The sequence below is a fragment of the Ochotona princeps genome, chromosome 24, assembly GCF_030435755.1.
Source record: "Ochotona princeps isolate mOchPri1 chromosome 24, mOchPri1.hap1, whole genome shotgun sequence".
In the NCBI taxonomy this organism is placed as follows: domain Eukaryota; kingdom Metazoa; phylum Chordata; class Mammalia; order Lagomorpha; family Ochotonidae; genus Ochotona; species Ochotona princeps.
This window is the reverse complement of record NC_080855.1, coordinates 5,003,031-5,030,688: the sequence shown is the minus strand read 5'-3', so window position 1 is coordinate 5,030,688 and position 27,658 is coordinate 5,003,031. Positions and strand designations below refer to the sequence as shown.

The 27,658-nt window shown below is 59.0% G+C and overlaps 2 protein-coding genes across 2 annotated transcripts in view; both read right to left on the bottom strand.

The window, feature by feature from the left end:
- The window catches only part of RADIL (Rap associating with DIL domain), a 60,425-nt gene extending 33,016 nt beyond the window's left edge, over positions 1–27,409 (bottom strand). Inside the window, exons 1-2 of the mRNA XM_004598141.2 lie at positions 27,393–27,409; positions 21,752–22,348 (exon numbers count right to left, since the gene is read on the bottom strand). Coding sequence (XP_004598198.2) covers positions 21,752–22,286 — 535 coding nt within the window. The 5' untranslated portion in view covers positions 22,287–22,348; positions 27,393–27,409. The remainder of the gene's footprint in view (positions 1–21,751; positions 22,349–27,392) is intronic.
- Positions 10,731–12,880, bottom strand: PAPOLB (poly(A) polymerase beta). Its single transcript, XM_004598120.2, has one exon. It carries the CDS (start codon positions 12,662–12,664, stop codon positions 10,757–10,759), a length of 1,908 nt encoding a protein of 635 aa, XP_004598177.2. The 5' UTR covers positions 12,665–12,880; the 3' UTR covers positions 10,731–10,756.
- Positions 27,410–27,658: the final 249 nt, after the last annotated feature.

Below are 27,658 nucleotides of genomic sequence, written 5' to 3'. Positions count from 1 at the left end.
AACCATGCCTCTGGACTAAAGCAGCAGCCAGGATGGAATGCACACTCTCTTAAGAACATGGCCTGCCTGCAGACAAGTTCATTATTTAAACACAGGTGGAGTATTTACAAAAATGGGCCATGTCCAGCCACAAGAGCAAATCTCTAAGCAACATCATCTAAAAATGCAGGAATCAACCGTTAGTGTCAAAGGATTAGAAAGCTGCAACATTTTTGCAATTAACAAAGATATCTAAATATTCCAGGGCCACAGAAAATTAGTTATTGGTAATTAGGAAATACTTGCTATTGAGTGGTAACAAAGCTAGTCCACCAATATTACCCAATGTTTCCCAGACATCAGGAAAACAGGAAACATTCCATAGCTTAGCTTATAAGCCTTAGATATGGGGCCCGGCGGCGTGGCCTTGCGGCTAAAGTCCTCGCCTTGAACACGCTGGGATCCCATATGGGCGCCGGTTCTAATCCCGGCAGCTCCACTTCCCATCCAGCTTCCTGCTTGTGGCCTGGGAAAGCAGTTGAGGACGGCCCAAAGCTTTGGGACCCTGCACCTTCATGGGAGACCCGGAAGAGGTTCCAGGTTCCTGGCTTCGGATTGGCACGCACCGGCCCGTTGCGGCTCACTTGGGGAGTGAATCATCGGACAGAAGATCTTCCTTTCGGTCTCTCCTCCTCTCTGTATATCTGACTTTGTAATAAATAAATAAAAATCTTTAAAAAAAATAAGTCTTAGATATGGAAACTAATTGAGTTGATCATGAGAAAGAAAATTTACAGGGCTGGCATCGTGGCACATGGGTTACTGCCACATTGGCAGCTGCCTGCTGCCCTGCTGGAAGCTTGATGGGGAGTATGAGGGTCACCCTCTCCAGGCCAAGGTACCAGCCAGCGAGCACAAAAGCTGAGTTTGGGGGTGGACTGGGCCCGGTGGCAGCACTCTTTAGTATGCCTGAGTCAGGGCTAGGCAGAAAGGCTCTGGCCAAAGCACCCACTGGTGCATGCGAGAACCAGGACTGGGGCTGGGCTGGGCTCGCTCACTGCACCTGCCAGAGCATGCAGAAACAGCTCTGCGGTACAGCCTAGCAAGAGTTCAAGGCATCTCCCCAACTAGACCTCCGCACCTGCCAGCCCCCACATGAGCTGGCCACAGGGCGGTTCCGGACATTTGCCTCAGCCAGGCCAGGGCATCTGCTCACAGGCAGAGTCAGGTCTGGGGGCAGACCAGGTAGGGTGACCTGGGCAGGAGGGGGATCTCCCATCTCAGGGAACACCCCATGGACATGTGGTCCGACTACTGAGCACGTGTTGCGGGACTGGGCCCGTCCCATTGCTGACTCTGGACAGAGGAAGGACATCCACACCCACGAGAAAGCCGGATGGCCGGGTCCTCGGGTCCAGCAGACGACCTCAAGATCCTCCTCAAAGGGTGGAAAGTAAAGCGAGTGGCATCACCTTCAGGCCAAGGGCCCGTGGACACTGAGGTAGACGGTCACCCAACAGACCTCGGAGCTTCTACAGAGAAGGAGGACAAGCCCCTGCAGGGTCAGATGAGCTCTGTCACCTGCTACACCACCACCACTCAAGAAACACCCCTAGGACCCCCCTCCCCCGCACCAACACACCATCTCTGTCTGACCCCAAGAAGCTGTGTACCCTCCTCCCACCAGGGACACACCTCAGCCCTCCTCAGCCCTCCTCACCCCTTCACCTCTGTAACCAACAGCAAAAAATGAATGGTTCTCTTACACAAGTCAGTAACTTAGAGTAACAGCAATCAACACCAATGATCCCTGACACAGGCAACAGCCAGTGCATCACAACTGCACTGAGTACAAAGTCAGTTTGACAAAAAGAGTGCTAATCAGGTACTCGTGTTGTGGCACAGCAGGTTCAGCTGGCAAGGCTGGCTTCTCACCAGAGTGCCTGTTCCATTCCCGGCCATTCCCTGCTTCCTATCCAGCTCCCTGCTAACACACCTGCGCAGGCAGCAGAGGCCGGCCCAAACACCTGGACCCCTGCCACCTGCCTGACAGACCTCACCTCACCCAGCTGTGGCTTGCTGCAGCCTTTGGGGAAGAAGGCATGCATTCATATTCATTCTCTCTCTCTGTTCCCCTCCACCTGCCTTTCAAATACATGTGTTTCAATTATTCTTAAACTTCCTAATCCATGTAATTGACAATAGCTCCATGTCAACAGAATCCCAGGAAAGCTACCCACACCTCTACCGATACATGAATAGCACTTGGCAAATGCGAACACTCTTTAATCACCACCATCATCTAACAGACTCGTGAGATATGGGGGATCTCGGCCTGACGGGTACCTCAGCTTCTCTCCCAAGCCCAGCACCAAGACAAGCTCTTTGTCTTGACACCTCTGAGTGTCTAACTGAGGCAACAAGGCCAGAAAAAGAAAAGAGCATCAAAATCAGAAAAAAAAAAAACCCTGCCTCCATTCACAGATGGCGAGATCTTACAACGGGGAAACTCCCAAATCAAACAAACAAAAGTCCACGGAAAGCTGGCAGTGCTAACAACCACACGAGGGAGGTCACAGGACAGAAGTCTGCCATCGCTGAAGGCAGATCTTGCCGGCTGGGACTCGAGAGCTACAGGGAACACTGCCCACACACACTGGAGGGCGGGTCCCAGCCCTGGCTCTCATCTGACCCAGCACCCTGCCAGCGCACACTGAGCAGGGCAGGTGACAGCAGGGGCGGGTCCCAGCCCTGGCTCTCATCTGACCCAGCACCCTGCCAGCGCACACTGAGCAGGGCAGGTGACAGCAGGGGCGGGTCCCAGCCCTGGCTCTCACCCGACCCAGCACCCTGCCAGCGCACACTGAGCAGGGCAGGTGACAGCAGGGGCGGGTCCCAGCCCTGGCTCTCACCCGACCCAGCACCCTGCCAGCGCACAAAAAACATTTTAGAATACATTTTTAAAAATTAAATATAGATTCATTTTTTGAAAGAAATATTTACAGAGAGAGGAGACACAGACATCTTTTATCCCCTGGTTCACCCCCAAATGGCTCTAATGGCCAGAACTGGGTTGATCTGAAGCCAGGAACCAGGAGCCTCTTCCAGGTCTCCCACATGGGTGCAGGGGCCCAGGCATGTAAGCCTTCCTTGCTGCTTTCCAGGCACCTTCTCAGGGAGCTGGACTGGCAGCGGGGCAGGCAGGATGCGAGCTGACACCCACGGGGAATCCTTCACTTGCCACGTCGCAGTGCTGCCCCTGGTCGGCATCTTTTTTGGAAACAGAAACATACACCCTGCAATTCATGAGGAAAGTAAGGGACACAAACTCCCTACACTGTCTTGAAAAAAAAAAACAAAGTTTCAGGACTTACACGCCCCAACTTCAAAACTTACCATAGGGATCGGCACTCTGGCATGGCAGACTAAACCTCTGCCTGTGGCACCAGCAACCCATACGGATGCTGCTTCCTGTCCTGGCTGCCCCACTTAGGCTCCAACTCCCTGCTCACGCGGTTGGGAAAGCAGCGGAAGGTGGTCCAAGTCCTTAAGCCCTGCACACCAGTGCGAGGCTCAGATAAAACTCCTGGCTTTGGGCCAGCCCAGCCCTGGCCACTGCGGCCATCTGAGGAGTGAACTGCAGAACTCTCAATTCCACACACTCTCTCAGTCCCTTCTCTCTCTTTCTCTCTCTCTGTGTAATTGTGCCTTTCAAATAAAGAAATGATTTTTAAATCCACCCGAAAAACAATCTCCTCCCCCGCGCTGCACTGACCGAGGCCACGTGGCCTGGCCCGCCTGCGGCAGCCCTGGCACTGAGGCCGGCTCTGCCGACAAGGACACCAGCAGTGCCCCCAGGACAGTCCTTCCGCCCAGCAGCCTCCACGGGAAAGCTAACTCAGAGTGCACCGCGGCTACAAGTCTGAGAGCCGCCAGCATCCGACTCCCGGGGGCAGCACAGGTGCGTGACCTGACGACCTTGGACCAGGCAGACTGCTGAATACAGTGTCAGGAAGGCAGGTAACCAGGGACAACATTAGACACACTGGGGCCGAGGGCTGTGGTCCAGCACTTCAGCCTCTGCCTGCAGCGTTATGACAGGCTAAGCTACCACCTACAGCGCTGGACAGTCAGTTCAAGTCTCAGCTGCCCCACTTCCCATCCACTCCCTGACACACACACGGCCCAGGTGCTGGGTCCCTGCCCCTCAAGTGGAGCCAGGAAGGAGTTCCAGGTTCCTGGGCCATCCGGGGAGTGAGCCAACAGATGGACAATCTTACTCATTCTCCCTGCCACTTTTCTTTTTTTTTTTTTTAAGATTTATGTTTATTACAAAGTCAAATATACAAAGAGAGGAGGAGAGACAGAGAAGATGATCTTCCATCCGATGATTCACTCCCCAAGTGAGCCGCAACGGGCCGGTGCGTGCCAATCCGATGCCAGGAGCCAGGAACCTCTTCCAGGTCTCCCATGCGGGTGCAGTGTCCCAACGCATTGGGCCGTCCTCGACTGCTCTCCCAGGCCACAAGCAGGGAGCTGGATGGGAAGTGGAGCTGCCGGGATTAGAACCGGCGCCCATATGGGATCCTGGCGCGTTCAAGGCGAGGACTTTAGCCGCTAGGCCACGCTGCCGGGCCCTCCCTGCCACTTTTCAAACATAAAATCTTTGACAATACTGTAGTACCTCCACACCCCAACTTGTCTTCCTCCATCCAGGGACCCCAGCTTTAAATCGCTGCCCTACCCAGGAAAAAAGTTAACATTTTTGACAAGGATGTTCACTGTCCACAACAAGTGGTGCTGAACTTGCTGCTGTGAGTGGGGCACCTCTGTCCTCCCGGCCACCCTCAGTAGGTGCAGCGATGGAGCCAAGAGGTGTGGGAAGACAGCACCAGGGGGCTTCTCCGGGAGTCTGTTTTCAGTTACCAGGTGGCAGGCACGCTGGAGCAGGTGAAACGTGACGGGAAGCCAGCAGATCGGGCAGCAGAGCTGGAGGCCGCCCAGCACCTGCTGGACAGCACACCCTCCCGGCCCAGCATTGCCGGGGGGAGTCGGCAAGGGCCGCACCACCAAGGCTGCACCCCTCCACGCAGCACCTCTGTACCGTGGACGTGGGATCTCGCAGGGCACGCTCTGGTTGCCGGGTTTCCAGAAGCACACACAGGCAGCACCCATGCCTGCTCGGGCCAACCGAATGACAGGCCCGCCGTCACACCACGGGGCCTGCAAGTCTCTGCCACCAAGGCCCCCATTGGGAGCTGTCCTGCTGCGGAACTCGGGGCCTCACACAGCCCTTCTACTGAGTGGGATTTTTTTTATATTTGTTTTTTATTGGAAATGCAGACTTACAGAGAGAAGGACAGAAAGATCTTCCATCCACTGGTATACTCCCCATCTGGCCACAATGGCCAAAGCTGAGCCGATCCAAAGCCAGAAGCCAGGAGCCTCCTCTGGGTCTCCCATGCAGGTGCAGGGTCCAAAGGCTTTGGGCCCTCCTCCACTGCTTTTCCAGGCCACAAGCAGGGAGCTGGAAGGGAAGTGGAGCAGCCGGGACATGAACCGGCACCCATGTGGGATCCCTGCAGTAGTAAGCGAGGATTTAACCACTAAGCCATCCCACTGGGCCCACGGAGAGGAATCTTGCCTCAGGACTTGGTCAGTGAGGGATTTTTAAGTGTTTTCCTATTTTTACACATCTAGTTTAACAGATTCTTCTAACCTCTTCTAGAAATGCCAAATTCTGGCTGAATGACTTTATGAATGGTGCAGCATTTACAAAAAAGCAGTAACCAAATCCTTTCAAACAGAAATTCTGAGTTTGTCTTACTGAGGACTCAATAAGCAAACCCTGATTGAGGGTTTCTATAGCAGATCCTTTCAAAGAACATTAACATGGAGAGGTCTGTTTTTTCTTTTTAATGTGGGAAAATTACTTTTTTAAAAAAAGACATTTTTATTGGAAAGGCAGATACACAGAAAGAAGGAGACACAGAGAAAGATCTCCTGTCTACTGGTTCACTCCCCAAGTGGTTGCAATGGCCAGAGCTGAGCTGATCCAAAGCCAGGAGCCAGGACCTTCTGAGTCTCCCACGTGAGTACAAGATCCCAAAGCTTTGGGTCGTCCTCCACTGCTTTCCCAGGCCACAGGCAGGGAGCTGGATGGGAAGTGGAGCACCGGGACACAAACCGGTGCCCAAATGGGATCCCAGGCATGCAAAGCGATGATTTAGCCACTAGGCTACCATGCCAGGCCCAAAATTACTGTTTTTAAAAGGATGTAGAGCAGCATTGTTTCCAGGATCAAATTTGGTTTTGTCAGGTTAATTGGAGTTGCCCCCCACAGTTCCACACACCCCAGGAATGGGAGCAGCACGCCCTGAGATGCAACTAGAAGCCTAATTAAGATGATGGATAACTGAGCAGATAAAATGCTTACGGTGTTTATTAGCCAGGCACTGATGGAGGCAGAGCCTTCCAGAATCCAGCCAGAGACGTGGCCGAGACCACAGGCCGCGTCCAATGGCTCTGAGGTGATTCCACAACTTTTCATGGGGAGGAACATGACAGCACACCACATGTTCCTGTTCACATCACAGACCTCACATGCCACACCCACCAGGTGCCACACCCACCATGCACCACACCCAGGGGAGTGCCACACCCACAGGAATGTCACACCCACCAGGGCACCACACCCATGGGAATGTCACACCCAGAGAAGCATCACACCCACGGGAATGCCACATCCACCAGGGTGCCACACCCACAGAAATGCCACACTCACCAGGGTGCAACACCCACCAGGGCGCCACACCCACGGGAATGTCACACCCACCAGGGTGCCACACCCACAGGAATGTCACACCCAGAGAAGCATCACACCAATGGGAATGCCACAGCCACCAGGGCACCACACCACAGGGTGCCACACCCACAGGAATGCCACACCCACCAGGGCACCACACCCACGGGAATGTCACACCCAGAGAAGCATCACACCAATGGGAATGCCACACCCACCAGGGTGCCACACCCACGGGAATGTCACACCCACCAAGGCGCCCCACCCACGGGAATGTCACACCCAGAGAAGCGTCACACCACGGGAATGCCACACTTACCAGGGCACCACACCCACAGGAATGCCACACCCACCAGGACGCCACACCCACAGGAATGCCACACCCACCAGGGCACCACACCCACGGGAATGTCACACCCAGAGAAGCGTTACACTCACCAGAGTGTCACACTGTCACAGAGTCCCTCTGACCCCGGTGGACAGCCCACCCCTCTGCCAGTTACAAAGCATCTTGACTCTGAACACTCGCCTCCTGAAGGCTGACCCCACTCTCTGCCAGCTGTGTCCACTGTGCCAAGTCTGGTACAGCCCGTCTCCACCTGTGGGACCAGCCCAGCCATCTGGGTCACAGCCTTGGTCTTCCTACCCTTTCCTCTTCATTTACCCAGGGGCTCAGAGCCTGCATCTGACCCTGTGACTGCAGTAGCAGGTAGGGAAAAAGGGGTCTGCTGCTAGCTCCGCACCTGTTCCCTAGGGCTATCCTAAGGAAGGAGCCTGGCTGAGACGCCTCAGGCTCTCAGGGCTGGAAGTCCAGGGCCGGCAGGGTTGGCTCCTGCTAAGCCTCTGCTTGCACGTGGCCTCACGCTTGTCCCTGTGTGTGTCTGTGGCACTGGGGACCCCTCTAGCTCCATATTCACTCACATTCCCCGGCTACAGCACACAACCTTCAGGGGGCACAGTTCAACCGTAACAGGCCCCAGCCAGGACTGGAAGCATCACACACAGAGACACCAGGAGCGAACCCCACAACAGTCCAAGACACTTCTGCAACTCTGACCAGCACAGCTGACCTTGCCTGCTGCCCACTCCTGGTCAACCCAGGCACCAGCAGGGAGGCACCACCCAGGAAGGGGGCGTCCCAAACCCAAGGTGGCCTTCCCTTCCCAGTGAAACAGGAGCCACACTTGCACAAGCCAGGCTGCCAGGCTGCCAGGCTGCCGGCCTCGGCTTCCCTCCACAGGGCCAGGGCCTGCTCTTCAGGGCTTGACTCTCATCATTTATTTGATGAGCGCCATCTTCCAGCCACAGCCTTAAGTCAGGCTTTGTACATGCCCAGCACTTGCTTGACAATAACGCGTATTTCCCAGTGTGAGGGTGGGGCTAGCACAACAAATGTCACCATGTTGTTGCTGACGGCAGGTGGCAGGTGGCAGGTGGCAGGTGGGGGCGGGGGAAGGTGACAGATCATGTCCACCATGTTGTTGCTGACGGCAGGTGGCAGGTGGCAGACCAGTCTTGACCATCAGCATCCGCTCCCTAACAGGGTCATGTCATCATGACAAAGACTGCGGGTATCCCACGGCCGCACTCAGCATCCAGGCCTTCAGAGAGAGCTCACCCCCTAGACCGCCTCCCAGAACCAGCTCCCTTCTCTCTCTGGCTTGATACCCACCAGTGGAAGAGCCGTTCTGGAGTTCATGGTCGTGTCCCATGGTGGCCGTTTCCCTCAATCTTAGCTCTGCCACTTCATTCCAGGCTAACTTATCTTGAAATCGTGCCATTTTCCTTCTACCTGTAGTGGCCCTCTGGTCCCTATTTTATTGTGGCTTTGAATGTGTTTGACATAGTCACCAACTCAACCTCCCGCTCTTCCTCTGCCGCCCAGCTGCTGCGTCTACACTGCCCTGGCTCTAGCGTCCCCATCTTCTCCCCGTTTCTTGGGGAAGCTCTTGGCTCCATTTTCACCCCTGTTGGACTCTACACCTTTCTGCTTCTCCCCTAACAGTGGAACCACATTTTCGGCGGCCGCGAGCTTGGCACCTCCACCCGCTCCCAGGACAAGCGCTGAGCTCCCACCGCCAGACTTCACCGTCATGTCAGCCTCTTTGCTGTTCTTTATTGTGTTTTTAATGGAGAAATACATCATCTGTTTTCAAAATAGCGCTTGAAAATACAAGGAGTACAGATACCATTTAACAAAGCAGACTTCAGTCGCAAGACACTACGGACAGCGCGTGAGAAACAGTCTAAAGTTCAAGGAATCAGAACTAGAAGCAAAAGGCCCCAAGTTTCCAGCTTGGGAAAACAGTTACACAGAACGTTTAATAAACTAATGTTTCTTTCCCAAATATGTAAACAAAATGACAAGCCTATATTTGTGCCCGGTGGTTCGGGCCCTGTTCTGCACACAGGACGGCATGCTGTGGTGACGGAGGGCAGGACACGGGCACAGGCGGGGGCGGCGGGGGGGACGCAGGCCAAACGGAGCACGTGTCCATCACGGCGCAGCTATGAGCAAGGACTGCTGCAACCCTGTGAACAACCTAGCATCGCCAGGGAGTTTAAATGAACTGCAGTTTAATGTGGGAAGTGTCCGTGCGGGAGGGAGCGAGGGCTCGCGGCGCACCCGCCAGGCTGGCGGTGGGGGGACTCGGGCCACAGCCGCGATGGCCTTCCAGCTCGTCCCCCGCGTGCCCTACACATGGACCTGCTGCTGCGTAACTGAGGGATCTCTGTTTTTCATCTAAAGAAAGTATTCCTAATCTTTGGCAGGAAAAATCAAAATCGGAGGAAGCTGGCAAGATGGGATGTGCTTGTCAGAGATCATGTTTTGTGTGTTTACATGTAAAATTTACTGGTGAATTTTGGTAAGACTTCAAAAATAAAACTGGTTACAAATTCTTGGAGAAAATGCTTTTTTTTTTTTTTTTTTGCCTCTAGTGTGAGAACTGGAAACCCACTTTCCGGTAAGCAGGTCGCATTCTGTGGAGCAGAGATTCCATCTGCAGAAGCCGAGCAACCACCCGTGGGTGCCAGCATGTCTCCCGGGCATCGAGGCCGTGGAATTCAGGCTTGGTGCCCTGTGCCCTACGGACAGAGGGTTCTGAGCTCCACATCGTGGTTTGAAAATACTAGTTGGATACAAGGGCATCCCTTGGGAACACCAGCAAAGGACAGAGGGGGAGGCAAAAACTTCCCTGTTTTAAGACAAATGATTGAGGATGAAAAAACAAGCTTTGTCAGCCCCAAGAAAATGTCTGATCGCTGATTGTATAGTCTGCACCGTTTTGTGAGCACGTCCCATGAGAGAGGCTCACTAGGTGCTGCTCTGATGTCAACGCCTACCCTAGGACCTGACGTTTCATTGTAAGAGGGTTACACCTAGCGCACGGGGACGGGGCTGGATTTACTTGTACTCTCTCGTGTATGGTACAGCACTATACGATGGGGTCCGAGTTTAAAGGCGGTGGTAGAAACCTCTTCAGGCAAAAACTGAAGCTCTAAAGATCTATAAATAGTTCTAAAGTGCATCACTGGAGTGAGGAATTCGGAAGCGCAGTGCAGGTGTCAGGGACGCAAACACGGCTAGAGGTCTTCCCTTCTTCAGGCAGCGGTCCTCGCCAGAGTTCATGTCACTTGCGCTGAGATGTGAGCGATGGTACTTCTGGCTTCACTTGCCAACCTGGAAATCTGAGCAGGATCAGCCCAGGGAAGGAAGTTCCCTCCCCGGAGTCCCTCCCGGACTGGAAGCCGCGTCCTCCTCGTTGGGATCGTCAGCCGGCAGGCGAGCTGGCGGAGGCTGTTGGTGGGCAGCGGCCTCTGCCCATGGCATCTGTTGGATGGAGCCCATGGTGACAGCCGCGGGGCTCTCTGGGAGGACGGGGGCACTGGGACGGCCTGTGCTGGAGGAAATGATCTGTCATGGTCTCTGGCAGGTGGTTCTGCTTCCGTTCTTGTACTCTACGCCTTCCTTCCCTAGATTCCCACAATAGGGTTAGGGATGCCGGCCGCGGCATTTCCGGAAGGCATGGGTGGATGGCTCAGCAGACACGGTGAGGAAACCACCCGTGTGACTCTGGGCTTTGGTGGAGGAGATCCGGCAGGCTGTGAGGCCACCTGAGGAATGCCTTCCCCCGACACGGCCCCGGAGTCCTCGTCGGGACTCCCCTGGGGCAGGACAACCTCGGGGGTCTGCCCGTTGGCCAGAGACACAGGCAGGATGGGCGGGGCGGGGCTGCTGGTGTCCTGGGAGCTGCCAGTCAAGAGGCCAGTGGGCAAGGGCGTGGACACGCTGTCTTCACTGTCTGTCCCGACACTGCCATCATCACTCGTGGCTGTCAGGGTGACGCCCTCTGCCGGGTGGGTCTTCTTTTTCTGAAATACGTGGTTCGGGAGCAGCTCCTGGAGCTCTTTCTTTCTCAAATGCATGGCAGCAACTTTCATATCCATCTCAAACATCTTGCTGTTGATGGCCTGCCGATACACGGTGTCAGTGAACGACTGGATGTCGTAGGTGAGGTCCACGCTGAGCACCTCGGAGTTCTCGGGCCTCTTCAGCACCAGCCCGATCACCCACATGGTGCAGAACTCCTCCTGCTCGGGCTTCTCTTTGGGTGCCGGGTACGACTGGGGGTTCACGTGCGCCAGGGTGATGAACTCATTCTTCTCCAGGCTCCCGACTAGGATCCGGATCTTGGACTCCACCAGGCCGACCCACTCCAGATGCTGCTTCTCCGTCGGCGCACTTGCTATAAGAACGATGTAGTGCTTGTACTTCTGGAAGAAGCTTGGAGCTTCAAAAAGTTTAGACCACTCTGCCTTGTTGAGCAGGATCTCGTGTGTGATGGCGAGGCCTTGTTTAAACTCCTCCACCATGACCCTCCTGGTGGAGACGGACACGTTGTAGGTGGAGTTCTGCTGCGGGTACGCCGGGGTGATGATTGGCATCAGGTGGTAGCGGTCACTGGGGTTCACTCTCGGGTCCCAGACCGGCAGGTTCAGGTTCCGCTCCTCCGGCTCTTTGAGCAGGACTGGGTTGGGCCACTCCCATTCCGAAAACACCAAGAAAAATTTACGCACCAGAGTGGAGGCTACCGCATTCGGGTAGAGCTGGCAGGTTCTCGCCACCAGCATGGCCCAGGAAACGCCGCCCAGGAAGCCGAGTATGTTGGAGTAGATATTGTGGCACTTGGCCCACAGCTTGATAGCTCTCAGCGTTAACCTGAAGTTGTCCATGTCTGGGACCAGGTGTAATATCTCATCGGTTACCCGGCAACCGTTAAGACTCCTGATGCATCTGATATCTAAGTTCTTGAGCAAACTGTCATCCCTCAAATCCAAGTCTTCTGGAATGGTCTGCAGTGCCAACCTTGCAAACAAAATGTCGATCTCTACCCCATCAAAACACAGCTTTATGACCGGCACGAACGCCTCCTCCACGGCCCGCAGGTCCTTCACCTCCTCCTGCAGCTTCAGCTTGTCGTAGAAGGAGGTGAAGAAGTCGCTGCGGTCCACGTGCCTGGGCGCCACGCACAGCGCGTCGATGTCGGCGCCCTTGGTGTGCACGCCCAGGCGGTAGGAGCCGAAGGTGAAGAGCCGGCCGCCCACGCTCTCCACCAGCACCTCGGGCAGGCTCTTGCTCGCACTGACTTCGCGGATCCACTCCTTCACCAACTTGTTCAACTTCTCCAGGATCAGGCTCCGGCCCTGCAGCTCCTCCTCCTCCTCGAACACGCCGAAGGGCCGCAGGGTCTCGATGAGCTTCTGGGTGAGCGCGCAGTCCGTCTCCTTGGGGGTGGCCAGGCTGATGGGCGAGGAGATGCCGTAGCGCTTGGGCGGCGGCGGCGCCGGCGCTCCCGGGGCCGGCACCGGGAAGGGCATCATGTCTAGCGCGGGCCCCGCCACGGCCCTTCCGCCCCCGCCGCGACCTCCACGGCGGCCGCACGGGGCATGACCCGCCGAGGCGGGAGGGGCGGGCGCTCCACCAGCCCGGGGGACCCCGCTCCGAGCCCGCGGCCTCAAGCGCTTCGCCTCCTTCCCCTGGGGGCCAACATGGCGCCGGGCCTCGGCGGCGGCGCTTGGGGACGATGCGCCCGCGCGCCTGCGCACCGGCCGGCGCACCAGCCCGGGCGGGGGTTCGGATCCGGGCGGTCACCAACCGGCCGCGTTCGGCCGTGCGCCCCGGCTCTGCCCACACACGCCTCGTGCGCACTGGGGCGGCCGCGCTGTGGCATCGCCCCGCCACCGAGGACATCGGTGAAGTCCTCGGCGCGAGCCCCCCCACTGCCCTTGGGCTTCTCCTGGCTTAACGCGGGACGAAGCTCTGGTTCCCTTCCCTGGGTGACCCACGACCCCACGGTACAGCCGCCCTCCGCAGTCGTACTAGGGTACTGTCTAAATGATTCCAAACTCGCGCTTCCAGCGGCGCTGCCCGCAGTGCCCAGTTGGCCTTCCTGCAGCTCGTTCAACACTTACTACACACACATTCAGAGCGTCTAAGCAAACACCACTGCTGACGCCCCTGAATCCACATCCAGAGCCCAATTCCTACGGAATCACTGGGAGTGGCCGCACCGCAAGAGCTGGGTCATTTAGGATCCGTGGTCCTTCTGTGACCCAAAGGACAGTGTCTATACACTGTGTCCTTGCAGAAGGGCAGTGAGCGCCCTGCACACTCTCACACACACACACACACACACACACACACACACACACAGAGACCCTGCACCCCACCAGGAGCCCTGTTCTCTCAGATCACCTCTGCTGGACTCAGTTCTTAGCCAGGGATTATCCAGAAGCAAAGGCAGTACAGTCTTGGACCCCAAACACATTACAGAGAGCTCTGCTTTCCACTGCCAGGAAACAGTAGTTTTCTCCTCCTAGGCTCAAGGCCAGGAATGGTATGTTTCAGGGAGAACCCCTGGCCCCAGCAGCAAGCCCACGTGGCCTACGAGAGTGGCCAGGTTGAGTCCCAATTCCACTTCTGATGCCAGTACTCGCTAACGCAAGACAGTGGTACGGACGAAAGTGCATAGGCCCCTGACACCCGTGCTGCAGGCTCAGTTCCTCACTCAGCTTCAGCCTGGTCCAGCCCCAGTGAGAACAGGAGCTAGAGGCTCGGGTGGGCTCCCACACTCTGCTCACCACCCGTCTCCCCACTCCTCGATCAGCAGCTCTCTCAAATTTTTTTAAAAATTTATTTATTTATTTTATTACTAAGTCAGATACACAGAGACGAGGAGAGACAGAGAGGAAGATCTTCCGTCCGATGATTCACTCCCCAAGTGAGCCGCAACGGCCGGTGCCGCGCTGATCCAAAGCCGGGAACCAGGAACCTCCTCCGGGTCTCCCACGTGGGTGCAGTGTCCCAAGGCTTTGGGCCATCCCCAGCTGCCCTCCCAGGCCACAAACAGGAAGCTGGTTGGGAAGTGGAGCCGTCGGGACCAGAATCGGTGCCCATATGGGATCCCGGCATGCTCAAGGCGAGGACCTTAGCCGCTAGGCCACACTGCCGGGCCCAGCTCTCTCTAATTTTAAAAGGAAGAGTTTTAAATGGAGCTAATTTTGTCATCTCCTCTTAGCAGGCAGCAAGCTCTCCCTGCTCCCCCTTCACTCAGAGTGGAGCCCCACAGGGACTCAGCGGCACTAAGGGAGGCACCTGGGTTCTAACTCCCTGCCTTCTAAGCTTCCCAGGACTGCAGACTGCTTCAGAGCCAGCTGGGACCTGGGGGCCGGTCCTGGAAGCTTCACCCAGGGGCTGCCTTTACATCCTTGGGTGCTCAGGCATTAGATGATGATTTAATGTTTTATGGATTCAAAGTTTCCTGATACTTTATATAGAAGGATTTTCCAAGATAATTAATTCCACCTATTGCCAAGATGTCAGTGTCTGCTTCTCAACTCCTTCCCAGCTGGTCTGCGTGCTCAGCGTCCCCGGAAAGCGATCGCGGAGGTCTTGGATGACTTCCCCACCCCGCAACCCAGTGAGCCCCACTGACCCCAGCAGCCACAGTCACCGGATCCACCGTGACTCCACACTGTGCGTGCTGTGGCCTGGGCCATTCCTCAGCCTAATTTGCACACTGTTCTGGCAATACCCACCCCCCATCAGGGGCAGGAACCTCTCCTCTGCCAGCTCACTTCAACGTGAGCCTGCTGTGGAGTCACTGGATTGTAAGTGCCACACGCTGGCATCCACAGGTGTCCCCACAAGCCTGCATCTCTCCGCGAAGGCGCGTTCAGTGCCTGCATAATCGATCACTTCTTGCTGCTTTCAAAGATCACTTCTCACACAGTGTTTATACAGCCCATCTGTCTGACTGCTCGAGTTTGCCACCTCCTGCCACAGAGCCCAAATATTGGAGGGCGCATGAGCCAGCACATGGCACAGCGTGGGGGGGCTGCCAGTTTTCCGCCATCAGCAACTCCAGCTATACGTGCGACCTGTGACCTGCGACCTGCACCCTGCAACCCGTGACCTGCACCCTGCGACCTGTGACCTGCGACCTGTGACCTACACCCTGCGACCTGTGACCTGCACCCTGCGACCTGCACCCTGCGATCTGTACCCTGCGACCTGCGATCTGTACCCTGCGACCTGTGATCTGCACCCTGCGACCTGTGACCTACACCCTGCGACCTGTGACCTGCACCCTGCGACCTGCACCCTGCGATCTGTACCCTGCGACCTGCGATCTGTACCCTGCGACCCGTGACCTGCACCCTGCGACCTGTGACCTGCGACATGTGACCTGCGACCTACACCCTGCGACCTGTGACCTGCACCCTGCGACCTGTGACCTGCGACATGTGACCTGCACCCTGCGACCTGCACCCTGCACCATGCGACCTGTGACCTGCACTCTGCGACCTACACCCTGCACCATGCGACCTACACCCTGCACCATGCGACCTGTGACCTGCACTCTGCGACCTACACCCTGCACCATGCGACCTACACCCTGCACCATGCGACCTGTGACCTGCACTCTGCGACCTGCGACCTACACCCTGTACCATGCGACCTGACCTGCACCCTGCGACCTGTGACCTGCACCCTGCGACCTGTGACCTGCACCCTGCGATCTGTACCCTGCGACCTGCGACCTGCACCCTGCGACCTGTGACCTGCACCCTGCGACCTGCGACATGTGACCTGCACCCTGCGACCTGTGACCTGCACCCTGGGCTCTGGTGCGCGTTCCTCTTGGGTATCTTGTCCCTTCTCACTGATCTTCAGCCACTCCTGACTTTGTGCGAGCTGTTCAGCAGTACCTCACTTTCAGGCACTGCAAGCACTTGTCCTAGTACGGGCCTTCCAAGCTTACCTAAACAGTGCCCTTGGCTGGACAGAAAGTGGCCATGTAACCCCGCCAAGTCCATCCACCTCCCCCCTTAACCTTTGCATGTCTTTAACCTTCACTTAGGCAACTGTTCTTTTCCTTTGACCTCTGACCTCCAGGTTTTGAATGCATCTGGAGTGAGGGTCCACTTTTATTTTTCTCCATGTATTGAAGCTAGCTGTCCCAACTCTGGACAAACTCCTTGATGCTGCATTTGCGGCACGTTCTCTATTTCAGCCCGCTCTGATCCCGCCTGTAAAACCACGTCGGTCAAGAGCTTCCTAACTCATTGACACCACTGCAAGCGACCTCATGCACCCGACGGGCGCGCTGCAAGCCCACCATGGGTGTGGGAGAACCTGCCACGTCCATGCCAAGGCTGGGCTCAGGCCTGCGCTGGCACCTGGTGGCTCTCCAACACCTCAGGCAGCATCTCCACTCTGAACATCTCAGCATGTTGTCTAAAAGCACGAGACCACTGCATGCAAGTGAGCAACACCAAGACTGCCGGCCAGCGCTGTGGGTCACGTGGGGAGCCGACAGATTCTAACATGGCGGGGATGCAGTGACACCACTAACAACACCCCTGCGCTGGCCGGACGAGGGGCCCGACTTCCACTTCGCCAAATGCAGCAGCTACCAAGTCAGGGGCCACATTTCTGTGCTAGCTAGGAAAAAGACACTGGCAGTGAATATTAATATGTATACACTTCTAATTTGTTCTAAAGATTTTTTTAATTGGAAAGGCAAATCTACAGAGACAAGGAGAGACAGAGAGGAAGATCTTCCATCTGTGGCCACCATGGTTGCAGCTGAGCTGATCCAAAGCCAGGAGCCCAGAGTCTTCCAGGTCTCTCATGCAGCTGCAGGGTCCCAAGGCTTTGGGCCGTCTTCAACCGCCCCCGTCACGTTCACACCATGTCCTGAACCTGGCCCCCACATGGGGTTTCCCTGAAGCCTGGGCTCAGACACTGCGGGGAGGCCGAGCCCTCCACGGCAGCCCACTCTCGCCAGCGAGCAGGCAAGCACTGGCCTGTGAAGAATCACGACGGAGCCTGCTGTGTCAGACCCTGCCACATACCCTCGCTACACAGTCAGGGATTGCTGGACACCTGATAACAAGGTGTAGCCTGAGAGCTTCTGCTGCCATCACGGCCTCATGTGGAAAATACTCCCGTGGGACATCTGCCCATCCACTGCCCAGCCACCCTGCAGCCGGCCCTGCCCTTCTTACAGCTCGTGGTGGCCACGGAAGACATGCAGCCCTCCTCATCCTGCCTGAGTGCGCCTCGTCGTCCCGTCCCCAGCACACACATGACCACAGTACCTGCGCTGTCCGCCTTACCCCGTCGGCCACGGGTTTTACACCAGGGATGGTATGCCATATACTTTTGGCATTAGCGCTGGTCACCTGCCTGCTGGCCTCAGGCTCAGCCCGTTGGCACAGTGGTGCGGTACATCCAACCCACTCCAAGGTGAAAATGAAGATGCTTACGTTTTTAGAACCTGTAGCCAGTGGGCTGCAGGGTGAGCCCACTGTGAGCCATGAGCCGCCCACCCGCACGCTCTGTCTGCTGGCAAGGCCCAGCAGGGACTGGAAAGCTCAGCTGCTTCCCTCTGCAGGGCCAGGACGTGAACCGGCCTATTAGCAGCCAGCACACACAGCCAGCATTTCCCACAGGACACCCTCTGCCAGGATGCTGCCTGGCTTCACTGAAAGTTCTGCGGCAGGCCCAGCACCTTGGCTCACTGGCTAACCTTTCAAGCGCCAGCATCCCATATGGGCGCCGGTTCTAATCCCGGCAGCTCCACTTCCCATCCAGCTCCCTGCCTGTGGCCTGGGAAAGCAGTCGAAGACGGCCCAAAGCCTTGGAACCCTGCACCCCCTGGGAGACCTGGAAGAAACTCCTGGGTTTGGATCAGCTCAACTCTGCCCGGTGCAGTCACTTGGGAAGTGAACCAGCAGACAGAAGATCTTAAGATATCTCTCTCTCTCTCTCTCTCTCTCTCTCTCTCTCTCCTTCTCTCTGTAGATCTGCCTTTCCAATAAAAATTTTAAAATCTTTTTTAAAAAATTAGATTCCTTTCAGAGGAAAAAACAAAGGTCAAAAGACGATGCCCACAGAGACTGAAGGACTGGCCAGGGCAGAAGTCACAGCATGCAATGAGCATGCGCAGGCAGCACGGCGTCCTGTGTGCACCTGCCCGGAAGTGCCCTGAGCTTACAGCTGCCCTCTGCCCATAACAGGGCAGAGGCACAGAACTCAGGAAGAGCAGGGGACTCAGCCGTGACACACTTGCCAACACAGCCACCTCCAGCAGCCACGGGGAGGCGTCACGGCAACCTGTCTGGTGGCCGCCTCGGCAGCCCCAGCCACGCTCCACTCCTGGACGGTGCCCTCCCATCCGGAGGCACCCAGTTCCACACAGAAGAGGGTTCCATGACACAGCCTGTGCACACATGGACGCTCAGACCCTCCCACCAGTCCTCCCACGGGGGTCCGGCAGGCACCCACCGCACAGCAGCCACGGAGCTTCTGACAGGCAGTTTCTCCCCAGCCTCTGTACCGGCACAGGTGACCTTCTCCACCTGGCAGCCTGCCTGAAACGACGGTGCCAGAGCAAAGGATGTGGGCCAGCCTCCTTGTCGGCGGCATGGGAGAGTACCTGAAGACACAGGCCCCCATCAAGATGCTCCGCTTCCAGGGAGCACGGCCCTGCAGGAAGCAAAGCCCAAGACAGGAGCATGCTGCCCCTGCGGGAGGCCTGCTGAGCACGGAGAGCACACAGCCACTTGACCCCAACAGGGCCATCGGGCACATCGGGACGAGGTGCACAAGGCAGCGCCCAGTGGAGGCAGGTGTGCCTCCAGGGGACAGGGTCTGGGCATGTGCTTGGCTGAAACAGCTTGGGGAGGGGACAGGAGGCCAGGGATGGAGCCTGACACTACCGGGAAAGGCAGCCTAAGTCCACACCTGCATGAGGAAGGGGGGACTGAGGAAGGGAGGGGGAGGGAGGGGGAACAGACGCGCCTCCCTAAGCCCCACCCCCACCTCGCCCACCCCAAGCACTGACAAAAACCATATGGCCCTGCAGTCCGCCTCGGCAGAGCCAGGTCTTTATCTCAGCTGGCCGGGGCCCCAGGTCCGCAGCACCAGCCCGATTCGGGGAAGTCCAGCAGCGGCGCCCCCTCCCAGAACCCAGGTGGATCCTGAGATGTGCGGAGTCGGACATGCAGGCGGCTAAGAGACGGCCACGTTTATGGAAAACACACCCCAAACAGCCTTCGTGCATGGCCCGGCTGCCCAGCAATGGCCAGATGACCGAACGGGGTGGACCCACCCATTGGCACACTCACTCTGCCCTTCCTGACTTCTGGGGGAATCGCAGCTCCAGCCAGGGAGCCCAGGCACCAGCCCCAGCTCCACCCAGCTCCGAGAACTCCCGACCCCAGGAGTGCACGGGGCCCACAGAGCAGCCTTGGTGGCTGGGGGCCGACCCACGCCTCCGGCGCGCACTCACACATGTGGCAGGCGGGGCCTTCCTTTCTGCACTTTTTCCACATGAGGTCAGACTGTTCTCACGGAGGGGCAGGGAGGCTCCGCCCTTGTCCTCTGAGGACAGACTGGAGGGGACAGGCCGGGCTGCCCTGCAGCCATGGAGTCCCCCGTCCAGCTGGCCTTCCTCATCCCTACCCCCCACGGGGCCCAGCTCTGCAGCATCTGGCCCCCACAGTGGCATAGTCAGGCACAGGCAAGCACCAGAGGCCACGGCCAAGGACGGCTAGGGGGTACAGCGCCCCCTTCCATTGGGGTCCTGAGGTCCCTCCCCTCTAGGAGACTGGGGAGCAGTGGGATCACCAGGCGCTCCAGTGAAGTAACTCCGCTCCTGACCTACTCAGGGACTCGGCCCTGCTCTCCTACCTGAGCGGGACAGGGCGGGGAGCCCAGTGGCCGAGCACAGGTAGGACCGCCTGCTCCACTCCGCCTAGGGAAAAGTCTGTGCAGGGGCTTGCAGGCCCGTGGACAAGGGCCACCTCCAGGGCCACAGAAAGGCTGCCCGGGCGCCCTTCCATGGGGTCGGGTGACTTGGAATGCGAGGCTGTGTGTATGGACACGCCTGTGCCCTCCTGGCCCTGTGTCACAGCAGCTGCCCGAGGACTCCACCCACCAAGGCTCTGGACCTGCCCGCTGTCAGGCCCCGTGGGGCAGGCCTGTTGGCAGAACCCTCCTCGGTGCCCCCAGACTGCACAGCAAGCAGCCTCAGCCCCTCACATGGCCGGTCCCCACACGGAGGCTCGGGCTGGAGAGGTGGGCAGCGCGGCTGGAGGCACTGGGCCACAGCGGAGAAGGAGGTCAGCAAGGAAAGACAGCTCCCTGGGGCCCAGGGCAGGTAACACAAGCGCCTCTTGCCCCTCCAAGTGGGTCACTGGAACTGGCCAGCTTAATGGACTTTTTATTAGCAAGGTTTTGAGAAACGACCTCCAAGTTAAATGGGCTAGGAACAGCAAAACCTCCTCTGACTTGACTCATGGCAAAAGAGACTCTTCCAAGGGGAGGGTGTTGAGGCCAGCCAAACCAGACCCCAGGGTGGGTGTCTCTCCAACCACATGACGAGGACCAGGAGCTTCTGCAGAGCGGCCAGCAAGAGGGCTCCCAGGCGCACGCACTGGCCATCACTTCCACACGCCCATGGCTGCAGCCACACATGAGAGGAAAGCTGCACATGGCCCAGCATCCCAGGCCCGGGGGCCTCCCCATGCACACACACACACAGCTCAGCATCCCAGGCCCAGGGGCCTCCCCATGCACACACACACACACACACACACAGCCCAGCATCCCAGGCCCGGGGGCCTCCCCATGCACACACACACACACACACACAGCCCAGCATCCCAGGCCCGGGGGCCTTCCCACACACACCACACACACACACACACACACAGCCCAGCATCCCAGGCCTGGGGGCCTCTTCATGCACACACACACACACACACAGCTCAGCATCCCAGGCCCAGGGGCCTCCCCATGCACACACACACACACACACACACACAGCTCAGCATCCCAGGCCCGGGGGCCTCCCCATGCACACACACATACACATACACACACACACAGCCCAGCATCCCAGGCCCGGGGGTCTCCCCATGCACACACACACACACACACACACACAGCCCAGCATCCCAGGCCCGGGGGCCTCCCCATGCACACACACACACAGCTCAGCATCCCAGGCCCAGGGGCCTCCCCATGCACACACACACACACACACACACAGCCCAGCATCCCAGGCCCGGGGGCCTCCCCATGCACACACACACACAGCCCAGCATCCCAGGCCCGGGGGCCTTCCCACACACACCACACACACACACACACACACACACACACACACGGCCCAGCATCCCAGGCCCAGGGGCCTCCCCATGCACCACACACACACACACGGCCCAGCATCCCAGGCCCGGGGGCCTTCCCACGCACACACACACACACACACACACACACACACACACACGGCCCAGCATGCCCCTGCCTCTGCCCCTTGCCGCCCTCCGTGACCACTGGCCCACCTGGCACCCACGCCCATAGCCTTTCCTGAACCTTCCACGTGTCCCCACCTGCCGTGATGGTATCCACCTCCTTGGCTGCCAGCGCTTCCACATCTGTCCTCTTCCTCAGCTCAAACCTCCGGGACAAACCTTCTCGAGGTTTCCACAGTTCCTGGATCAAGAGTGGCTTCTCGTTATCCCCAAACACCCGGAGGCACTGGGCTTGCCATCGCTGCCCGGGGTCCCCGGCACGGCCCACCACATCGCACAGCACGTACTGGCCGGCACTGGCAGGGTCTAGGGCGTAACGCTCCAGGGCCTCTCTCACCAGCTCCTGGGCGCTGGAGGTACCCGTGGCCAGCACACTCTTGTAGTGGGTGCCCGTGCAGACACTGTCCCCAAACACCTTCAGGACGCCAGGGGCCGAGAGCTGTGTGGACAGCTCGGCGGGGTCGTCGCCAGCGCCCAGGCCGGAGAAGGGCGGCTCCAGGTCTCGGTACTTGTGGCTCAGCGTCCGGGACAGCATGCTGGACAGCAAGTGGCTCTGCCGCTTCAGCCTGCTCTTGGTGGGCGGAGACATGATGAAGTGAGTCCCATAGAACATGGTGGATGAGCCTTCGGGACACGGCTGCCGGCTTCAGCCAAAGCGCATGTCACGGCCTGCGACTGGAGGACAAAGTGGGACAGGTCAACACAGGAGACCCCGACACAGCGTCACGGGCGCCACGAGCCTGCACTGTCCCAACCCTGCACGCACACTGCCCTGACCAGCTAAGCTCCAGCCAGCACAACACTGCAGCCTGCAGCGGCCAAGGCTGGCCGCACAACAATGCTGCCAAAGGTGAGACGCTCCCCACCGTGGGGGTCAGGTTTCCGGGGGGCGCAAGGAACGCCGCCGACAGCCACGTGGGCAGAAGCTCGGCAGAGCCAGCTCCCAGTCACCCGGGGCGGATCCAGCCCAACCAAAGCTAACTCCGACGACCTTGCTCCCTCCTGCACACCACACGCTGCGGTGTGGGAAACTGGGCGTGCACACACACAGAGCTAAGGCAACAGGCCCCTCCCAGCCTCCCGCACAGAGGGACCAGCCATCGGACCTGACAAAACATGCGTCGTCAATGGCAGGACCGAGACCGGGCCTGGCTGGAAGGAGATGCTGCCATGGGCCGGCAGCGTTCCCGTGTCCCCACAGCCGCCGGAGACACAAAAGGCTCTTACGGGTCCCGCCGAAGCCTGCCTGGAATGTGTGCATGCCACCCACGGCCAACCTCAGCTCTCCAGACACACATGCAGCCTTGCTGGGGAAATTTGCAAACAGCCCTGGCTAGGCGACAGCAGCGAGTCATCAAATCCAGCTCTAATGCCCGGCTGCTCCGAGGGGCTTAGGGTATAGGATTATTGGCAGCTTGGCAGATGGGAGTGGGGCAGCAGGGTGGGGGAAAGGCAAGCAGACCCCACTCTGGGCTCACCAGGGACAAGGCCATGGACTCAGCAGTTGCTCGGAATGACAGCAGCCATGGGGCCTGCCCCTGGAACGCGGGCCAGCGTCCAGCTCCCTGCAGCCCGTTCATGCCCTGACCCACTCATGGTTCTGCAGGTACCAGAGATGCTCTGGGGCCAGAAGGCAGCACCCAGGATTCCTAAAGAGTCACCACTGCCCTGAGAACCAAATAGTGCCAACACCCACCAGGACTACAGCCTGCTCTGGGGAACGTCTTCCCCGCTCCCACCAGGGCAGTCTGCAAGGGAGCCGCAATCCTGACCCAGCTCCAAGCCCCTAGAATCAGCCCAGCTGTCAACAGCTGTGCGTTGCTCCAGGACGTCATACCCACCAAAACGGCTTCTGACAACATCACACCTCAAGCCTGGTGCCCCAGCACCTGGGGGTGGTAACACCTGCCCCCAGGCCTCAGTGCCCCAGCACCTGGGGGCTGGTAACACCTGCTCCCAGGCCTCAGTGCCCCAGCACCTGGAGGATGGTAACACCTGTCCCCAAGCCTGGCGCCCCAGCACCTGGGGGCTGGTAACACCTGTCCCCAGGCCTCAGTGCCCCAGCACCTGGGGGATGGTAACACCTGCCCCCAGGCCTCAGTGCCCCAGCACCTGGGGGATGGTAACACCTGCCCCCAGGCCTGGCGCCCCAGCACCTGGGGGTTTACCATTTACCATCGCAAAGCCTTCCACAGTGCACGGCTTCCTGAGGACTCAGGCCTGCTTTAGAATATGAAGGGCCAGGCACTGTGGCAGGGCGGGCAAACTGCTTCCACAGTAGAGTGCCAGTGAGTGTGTGCTTGGAGATCTGCCCCCCACCCGGGTCCCTGACAATCATGCCGGAGATGTGCATGGAGTTCCTGGCCCCTGGCTTCAGCCTGGCCCAGCTAGGACTGCTGCAGGCCCTTAGAGAGTGAACCAGTACATGGACTGTGTGTGTGTGTGTGTGTGAGAGAGAGAGAGAGAGAGAGAGAGAGAGAGAGAGAGAGATTCTGCCTCTCAAATAAACTTTAGGGGAACAGAAGCAGGTGTCCCAGCCCTCGGCGCAGCCGGCAGAGTGTGTGCCCGAGGCTCTCCAGGCCCCCATGGTCAGTGCACCAAAGGTTCTGTTTCCCCACTCGTGTGGCAGGTGCGCTCATCCCCTCGCCAGATCCCAGCAGCCCGGAGCTGACCCCTCCTGCTCACAGAACTGTCGTTTAATGTACAACAGGAGTGTCACGAGGCTGTGACAGCGCTCAGATCAGACACGGACCTCGTCCACCCAGGCGGGGACACTATCCAGGAGGACTCGAAACCAGAGACACCCCTGCCCAGCGCCTCTCGGATGGGCACCCTCTGCCGTCCCTGCCAGTCAGGGTACCCTGCTCCCGAATCTCCCATCTGTCTCAGCTCTCCCCTGGGCGGCCCCAGCAGAGCTGCCCAGCCTTACCCTCCGAGCTCAGCCAGGGGTCCCCCAGCCGACCCCACAGGGACAGCCAGTCCGGCCCCGCCCGGCCAGGGGAAGCGGGGGTGGGGGGGCCTCTGCAGATGACGTCTGAACAGATTCCAGCGCGATGCCAAAGGCTGCGGAAACCGTCTCCAGGCGAGACAAGAGCCACGCAGTAAACAAGCGTTTTCAAAGCCCCCAGACACAGGACACCTCAAAAAGCTCATGAAAAACGCGCACAGGGAGACGCCAGGCGTGCATTTCCCGTTCTGCACAGAACTCCTACTCTCTACCAAACTTTCTGGCAGACCTTTGTAAAAGGGAAATGGAGTGACATCTTACACTCAGTGGTGGAGGCAAGTTTTGCAAAGTCTGATCATGACAATTAGGTGCTTCTGTTTTGTCTTAATGTCTTTATATTTACTATGTTTTATTGGAACAACAGAAAGAGAGAGAACTGAAAAGACTCTCTCTCCATCCCCTGGCTCACTCCCTACATGCCGGCAATAGCCGGGAGCCCTCAGCTGCAGCCAGGACTCCCACGCAGGCCAGAGGGCGCAGGCACCTGAGCCATCCCTGCTGCCTTCCAGGGTGCACACAGGAAGCTGGAGGGCGGGGTGCCAGAGAGTCCCCCAACGGACAGCCGAACGCTCTGCTTCTCAGCCCTGGCCCCTGGGGGACAGCCGAACGCTCTGCTGTCATGAGAAAGACATGGAGGTACCGATGCTGGGCCCAGCAGCTAGCGCACAGCCCGGGGGGTGCTGGCCTCGGGATCCAGGTCTGTGGATGGCCACCTGGACGGGAGCCTGGGCACCCAGCCCCAGAAGCACCTGCAGGCACTCAGGGGAGTGAGCCAGGTAACTGGGGGTGGGCGGCCCCCACCGCCATCATCTGCGTTGCTTACCAAGGCACTGCCAGGGAGGGACCCCAAGCTTTGTGCTTGAACTTGGCCAGGGTCCTCCCTGCTCCCCACTTGTCTCTTGTGTCAGACCCGGGGCCGAGGAGGGAACCCCCTCCAAAGCCCCAGGCCTCCCCGCTCCATGAAACCTTATCTATCCAGGGATTCCTGTCTGCATGATCATTTCCATACATGTCCCTGGCCACTCCCCAGGCTGTCCACGCACACAACACCACGGAATACAGACCACAGCTCATCTGTCCAAATGGGACGGATCACTCAAAAAAAAAAAAAAAAGAGGGTAGTTAGAGGAAAACCCTGCCGGTGCGCTCAGGCTGCCAGGAACCCAGTGTGTTTTCTTTGGACATATGTGGCCTGCCTTTCCCTCCCTGTTCTGCCCAGTCCCCCCATTTCCCTGGGCCCCACAAACACTCAGGGGGTTTAGAGGCCCAGGGTGGAGGACACTGGCTGGGACTGCTCTGACGGAATGTTTTTTCTCCCAGGCACTTGAAGGAAGAGTCCAATTCCTGATGAAAAACAAGCCCATGTCCCAGCGGCCCGGTGCAGGTCAGCGCGGGTCAGCGTGGGGCCAGCAGACCGCGGGCATAGGCAGCTGGGCCGTGGGGAGCCCAGCACGGTCCCCCGGGGACAGCCCAGCACGGTACCCCAGGGAGACAGCCCAGCACGGTCCCCCAGGGGCACAAGCCTGGCACGGTCCCCCAGGGGCCCAGCCCAGCACGGACCCACATGGAGACAGCCCAGCACGGTCCCCCAGGGGGACAGCCTCGCATGGACCCACAGAGGGACAGAGCCCAGCATGGACCCAAATGGAGCCCAGCACGGACCCACAGGGGGACAGCCCAGCACGGTCCCCCAGGGGGACAGCCCAGCACAGTCCCCCAGGAAGACAGCCTAGCATGGACCCACAGGGGGAGAGAGCCCAGCATGGTCCCCCAGCACGGTCCCACAGGGGGACAGCCCAGCACGGTCCCCCAGCACGGTCCCACAGGGGGACAGCCCAGCACGGTCCCCCAGCACGGTCCCACATGGAGACAGCCCAGCACGGTCCCACAGGGGGACAGCCCAGCACGGTCCCCCAGGGAGACAGCCTCGCATGGACCCACAGAGGGACAGAGCCCAGCATGGACCCAAATGGAGCCCAGCACGGTCCCCCAGCACCGACCCACAGGGAGACAGCCCAGCACAGTCCCCCAGGAAGACAGCCTAGCATGGACCCACAGGGGGAGAGAGCCCAGCACGGTCCCCCAGCACGGTCCCACAGGGGGACAGCCCAGCACGGTACCCCAGGGAGACAGCCCAGCACGGTACCCCAGGGGGGCAGCCCAGCACGGTCCCACAGGGGGACAGCCCAGCACGGTCCCACAGGGGGACAGCCCAGCACGGACCCACAGGGGGACAGCCCAGCACGGTACCCCAGGGAGACAGCCCAGCACGGTACCCCAGGGGGGCAGCCCAGCACGGTCCCACAGGGGGACAGCCCAGCACGGTCCCACAGGGGGACAGCCCAGCACGGTACCCCAGGGAGACAGCCCAGCACGGTACCCCAGGGGGGCAGCCCAGCACGGTCCCACAGGGGGACAGCCCAGCACGGACCCACAGGGGGACAGCCCAGCACGGACTCACAGGGGGACAGCCCAGCACGGTACCCCAGCACGGTCCCACAGGGGGACAGCCCAGCACGGACCCACAGGGGGACAGCCTAGCATGGACCCACAGGGGGAGAGAGCCCAGCATGGACCCAAATGGAGCCCAGCACGCACCAACAGGGGGACAGCCCAGCTTTGGGGTCGCGGCCAGAGCCACGCGCCACGTGCCAACATCACCCCACCACACTGCGCCCCGTCGCCCAAGCCTCTCGTGGGGACACGCCCCACCCAGCTCCCGTCTGGAATGCACGAGAGGTGACTGGGCGCTGGCATTCCTGTGGGACGACTCGGCGTTAACCAAACACTCCACGCTCCGCGGCCGCCCTGCACCCCCAAAATAGCCGCGCTCGACGCTCGGGGTGGCAGCGCGTGGGGGGGCGTCTGCCGCGCGCCCCGCATCACCTGCGGGCGTGGGCGGGACGCGGCGGGAAGCCGGGGCGGGGACCCCAGGGAGCCCACAGCTCGCCCCGACCCCCGACTCCCGCGCGCCGGCC